General features: G+C 35.1%; 1 protein-coding gene across 2 annotated transcripts in view; it reads right to left on the bottom strand.

The window, feature by feature from the left end:
* Positions 1-211: 211 nt before the first annotated feature.
* ss (aryl hydrocarbon receptor spineless) overlaps positions 212-6,000 on the bottom strand; it is a 115,887-nt gene continuing 110,098 nt past the window's right edge. Inside the window, exons 5-9 of one of the 2 annotated variants that reach the window (XM_076128597.1) lie at positions 5,177-5,364; positions 3,633-3,739; positions 3,294-3,435; positions 2,465-3,191; positions 212-1,293 (exon numbers count right to left, since the gene is read on the bottom strand). In XM_076128597.1, coding sequence (XP_075984712.1) covers positions 1,291-1,293; positions 2,465-3,191; positions 3,294-3,435; positions 3,633-3,739; positions 5,177-5,364 — 1,167 coding nt within the window. In that variant the 3' untranslated portion in view covers positions 212-1,290. Of the gene's footprint in view, positions 3,192-3,293; positions 3,436-3,632; positions 3,740-5,176; positions 5,365-6,000 lie in introns of both variants that reach the window. The other variant, XM_076128598.1, reaches the window with a different exon arrangement.

Genomic DNA, 6,000 nt, shown 5'->3' with positions numbered 1-6,000 from the left:
AATAGGCACGATTACTAATTAAGTAGGTATTTTATAATCCTCTGCTTATACCTCCTAGTATAACAGACATGGTATTATGTATGTTAGCTCTTTTTCTTATTTACGTCTAATCTTTCATTTTTATTCTGGTTCGAGCACAGTTATCCAATAAAAGAGTATGACTGAACTCTGATCAATATTATACAAGTATTGGGATGTAATAAAATAAAAGTTCAGTGGCATGAAAAATTTATTTGATTTTCTTTTAATTACATTATGTATTACGATATGCTAAAATAAATACAGAAATTGTTCGGATAACTTTATCTTATTTATAATTATGTTCATTTAAATAATTACGAATAATTAATTCAATAATACACGGTTAAGCTTCTAAACCTAGTTATTTATTTACAATTTAATTAATAAATTAGAGTAAAATTATGGTGATTTTTAATTATTGGAGAAATGTTGGCTGAACACACATTTTATTTATTATAATAATTTTACTTTTTTTCTAATTCTTATTTCTGACATTATCTTTGTATTATTTTTTTATAATTCTAGTAATGTAAATCAGACTGATCAAACGATTGCTATTTTTGGTACCAAAATGTAATAAAACACAAACTTATTTTGATTTAATGAACCTAATTTATCATGACCTATCTTTTAAATTTTGACATGTGCTTTATATTGCAGGAAACGTTATGATATCTTCGTAAAAACCTTTAACTGTCTTATCCCAAAGAAGAAGAACATGCGAAAAAAGTATTTTAAACTTGAAGTCATCGTAATCAGTCTAATTTAAACCAAGTATTTGAATAATACGTCAGATATCGATATGTATGTTGTCATATTTATACCAGTGTTCTCGTGAATTTTACATTTTACTTATTAATTATACGAAATGAAACTCACACAATGGAAGATTAGATTCGACAAGACTCGATACATTACAAAACCTATCTCCTTACAACCCGTATCGACAACTATTATATTATACAATAAGAAGACGAAATATTTTTTTCGATATTAGTTTCATTGCGGGTAACACTGAGTTCCATTAAAATTTTATACCATCGTGTACTTTGAAAGTAGTCCAAAAATTCTTCTCCGGTAATGTAATTTTTATTCCTTTCAACTTAATGAGTTATTTTTCAGAAATGATTATGAAAATATTTTATGACTTTATGCTAAATTATGCGAAATTCAGTGTCCCCCGCAACGCAACACTAAGCTATCTTACAACTAAGTCGACGGCGGAAGAATCATTTGAACGCAAGACTCCCGATGCCGTACCAACGTCGATCACTGTAGCATAACAGAAATGTTTAAATAAATATAGTTTTTAGTTATAAACAAATTGTGAGTGAAAGGCACGATGAGTGTATTTACATTGCTACGTGGCGCGTTGGTCCGGCAGTGCGAGTAGTCAACCCCATTATGCAAGGTATAATTTTTCGCATAATTTCTCCGATTCCCGAGACGTTTTCGAATAAAGTTGCAATAAATTGGCGGAACTTTGGAATAATATTTTTGTAATGTGTGCTACGTTTTGTTTGCAAATTCACATAAAGTGAGTATTTTTTTATGAATTGAGTTTTGTTATGGGGTCAACTACTTCTTTAAGTGATATGTGTGCTATAATTTTGCGTGCTTATTATAATGATATGTTTCTTTATAATTTTGAGAAAATTATTGCTTTTAAATATAATAAGTACCTTGCTTATAAAAATTGGTGCATTAAATAAATATAAAAATATTTAATTTTAGGATAGTTAGTAGCTATTAAAATTTTATTTAACAGGTTTTTTAATGTTCAATTTTTTTATGCTTTAATAATTTTCTAATTTATAAATATGTCCAGATCACGCTAAGCAAAATAACCTTTTATAAACAAGGTATTTATTAATAAAATATCCCATAGTATCAAGGTTCTAAAAATAAATCACTTTAACATAAATTCGGATAATTCGCTTTCCTCAAATCCATTGATGGTTCGCAAGCTCATATAAGCCAACCCTGAATACAAAGCAAGCCATGGAATAAAAATAAAGAAAAGTATTTACAAAGTAATCGCTATAACTATCAAGTGTTTCACTGCGTCGCGTGATCCGTATAATTTATACTACAAAACGACTATCATTTAATATATTTGGATAAATTTCTCGAATTATAAATATACATAAAGTTGTATCTACATCAAGATACTGGAAGGACCCTGTTTAAGTCTAAGAAGACCTAAAAGACCGATGCGGTCTCACCACTGAGCGAGGTATAAGAAAATTAAGTCTTGGTAACAAAGATTTTATTTATTTTTCTAAAGGTTTTCGACCATCTACTTGAGAAGTTGAATCAGATTCTAATCTGAATCTAATCTCCACTCCAATAAGCTTGGATCAAGTGGGAAGTCAAAAATGAGTTGGTGCGTTCACTGAGTCGCTTCAGCGGTATGGTAGTGTGATGGGTGGTAGCGCCAAACCTGGGGAGGGGAGTACTCGACGGGGACCTCTTGAGCCGCTCCACCTGCACCCCACATCAGCACCGTCTGCCGCGGCATCTCTGATGCTTGAGGCTGTTGCATCCTCTCTTGTTCCGAGTTACTGGAGCCAGCCGGACTAGGTCCGGGAACGACGGAAGGTGACCTTCTCTCCTGTCCTGTCACAGGACTCATGTACCGCCCACTACTATCCACGTATGTGTATTCTCTCGAAGGCGGTCGATGATATGTGGGAGCTACTTCATAACCGGGCGGTGGAGCCGGTTCTAGGAAGCCGTTTGGCGCGTACGGCGTGTAGTGGTAAGATAGAGGCTTATACTGATGGAAGAGGTTGTCTGCTGTTAAGAATCTGTCGTCTAAGGGTGGAGGTGCGTAGTGGAGTGTTGGGGCTGGAGGGTATTCTCCGTAAGGAGCCGTGTAGGCGCCGTTTAAATTCGTGTACGCCGCTGCGACCGCGTCTGCTGCTAAATAGTCTACCGGCGGAGGCGCCGGCGTCGTGGGAACTCTTCTCTTATTCCTACAGGTTGATAGGAAGTCTCTGAGTTGTGTTTTATATCGCCGGGCTGCTCTTGGTGGAGTTGTGACGTTCGTCTCGCAGCCAGATAGCTGTTCCGTTTCGGAGAAGTACAAGCTGGTCAGGCCGGTGTCGAGGTAGCTCACTTTGAAGTCCATCGTTCTTTTGCCTAGGAGATCTCTGCCTTCTTCTTCCCTAAAATGAACAGTAAACAAATATTAGTCATATGACCCTATTAATTTATTTAGATGGTAATTTAATGTCATATTGATGTAAAAAGTATCTAGTGAAACTTACATGAGCGGTCGATGCGTGCTAATAACAAAGTCAGGTTTGGAGTTCTTGTAGACTAGCCTGGAGGAGGTCTGCAGCCATTGCCACTGACCGTCCTTGGTTTGGAAGCGGTACGCGATCATTCCGGAAGCACCTGTTTTCAATACTGTAACAAAAACATTTCGATTACCACAAGACAAGAATGCATGACTGGGAAAAAAACATAATTAAATTCTTGATTCTGTCACAAAACCAGGCGTCAGTTTTATTATTAGGCTGGTCGGGCACTAACCTACCCCCGGTTTCTGAGGTACATTTAGCGCTAGTTTATCTTTTTAATAGCGTTAAAACTTAGTAACTTACATTCTTGATGAGCGCTGGCCACGTACGCCAGGTCGTCGTAATGTACTAGATCATATCCACCCATGTTCGCTAGCTCGGCGTCTGTGTAACCTAGCAGCATTTTACCCCTGCAAACAATGCAAATTAAAATATAACTTAATTAAGTACGAAAACCAATTATAAAAAGGGAATTCATTGTTTTTTATGTTTTAATAACTATAAGAATTTGTAACAGTTACAACAATTTGCTGAACATTACCTATTTTGGCACGAAGTAAAATCAATTTCTGATCAAATATCTTGAAGCTACCTTTGCGAAATTTCTGTTTTAAAATCAACGAGCAGACTGATAAAGAACTCTTATCAGGTCCTAAGTATGAATTGTTTATGTAAATTACAACAATGTAATGATTTGACTGTAATAAAAGTGCAATTCGTTTTTGCTGCAATATGCTTATCTACCAATGTCATTTCAAATAAGAGTTACGCTACGATCAGCTTGTAATTAGCATTAATAATTCCATACATCATCTATTTAGAGCACAAAACAACAAATATAATGATTTCCAGCGTTGCCTCATCTTTATCTCAAAGTTTTTGTCCATTATACATTCAAGAATTTCCCTTTTAATTACATTCATGTGTAAAAAGCCGTAGAATTTACCATTTACGTTAACACATGAATTTTCAATTTGCAAAATACCTGGCACCTTAAAAGGTGTAAGACAAAGACAAAATAATATTTTTTCGGTGAATTCATGACATTCCCATCAACAAAGCGATCCTTTGTTATGGCAGTTCTGAAGTGTTAATTATCGATTTAATATGGTTTATAAAATTCTTCTTCGGTAACTATTGTTACTATCTTCGTTGTTTCTTTTTTGTTAAGTAATAGTGTTATATTTCTGTCTTTATCTCTCAGCTGTTGTCTAATTACATTCTTTCTAAGTATTAAAGAAACTTTTTATTTTAATGTTCTAGTGGCCCGCGTTATTACAATGTTGCCGTTTTAATTACTTACTCGAAAAGCTTCGTACACTCGTGTTCGCGCTACTTATGTCATAATTTGCAACAATGTTGATAGAACAGAAACGGAACGCAATCATGATTAACATCTAAAGACTAATCAAGAGTCCTTCTGTTTTTTGTTGTAATAATACCGACACTGTTAAACCGTTTATGCGTTAAATTTGCTGTTTTTTTAGGTTTGTATTTATATCAACCGGTATTCTTTTACTACTAGATAAGGGGTGAGTGGGATCCTGTGACATAATTATACGCGAAAGTAGTAAAGTATAAGTAACCGCATAAAACTAGTTATAATCTGTATTAATACGGACACTATTTATTTCTATTCGAAGAATTTTGTTGATTTGTAACTATTCAAACAAAAAAGTAGTAACTATGCAAAAAACAAAACAGTCATGTCACGTTATGAGTAGCGTGTTTAAGCCGCTTCAAAGGCCTTCGAGCGGTTTGAACAACTTTGACACTAGGTTGACCATTAACCATTCGATGAGAGAGAGAATACCGTGTAAGAAGATCGTATTTAGGAATATACTTACCGTTGATCCATAGAGACTAGAGAGAGGTCGAGCTTGTGTTTGCTCTTGAACATGACTTCCTTCTGCGGTATCTCGAGCAGGCTGGGGGGTCCGAAGGGCGCGCAGATCGCGAACAGCGCCAGCGGCGGCTCTTCCGTCTTCTTGTTCTGACCGTGGAGGACTTTGATACGTCCCCGGATGTCCAGCCTCTGTGAAAAATAGACATATTTGATGTACACTTATTTTTAAGAAGAGGCCGCCCGCGACCTGAAAGCTCCAGGATAAATAGCCTAATTATATGTTATTCTGGGTCTTCAGCTACCTACATACCAAATTTAATTGTAATCGGTTCAATAGTATTTGCGTGAAAGAGTAACAAACATCCATAAATACATACATACTCACAAACTTTCGACTTTATACCTAATATTAGGTAGGATAGTAGGGTGAATCGCTGTTCAGTGATGAAGATTTACTATTAGGATACAATATTAGTTTATATAAGAATATTCTCCATTGTAGCCTGGAAGCTTATTAATGTGTCACGTATATGACAATGGGTTTACTCGCTATAACATTGTAAATGGTAGACTTTAACCATACTTTCGGGTATACCAGGTATGTTAAGTTTAAAAAAAAATTTTTCTAGACCTAGAACGCATATAATGTCTTGATGCTTTTTACAGTCACAGGTTTTTCATTAAAACTTACTTTGTTGTACTTATTAATAATGGGCATCAAGCAGGTTACATAAAGTGGACAAAGGTGTTGCTATTCATGGTTCATAAATATCTCAAGTATATTAATTTATTACGAGAATATATTAATTGATTATTGAGTATGTG

This window comes from Anticarsia gemmatalis, chromosome 21, assembly GCF_050436995.1.
Source record: "Anticarsia gemmatalis isolate Benzon Research Colony breed Stoneville strain chromosome 21, ilAntGemm2 primary, whole genome shotgun sequence".
In the NCBI taxonomy this organism is placed as follows: Eukaryota; Metazoa; Arthropoda; class Insecta; order Lepidoptera; family Erebidae; genus Anticarsia; species Anticarsia gemmatalis.
This window is presented reverse-complemented; position numbering and strand designations above follow the sequence as displayed.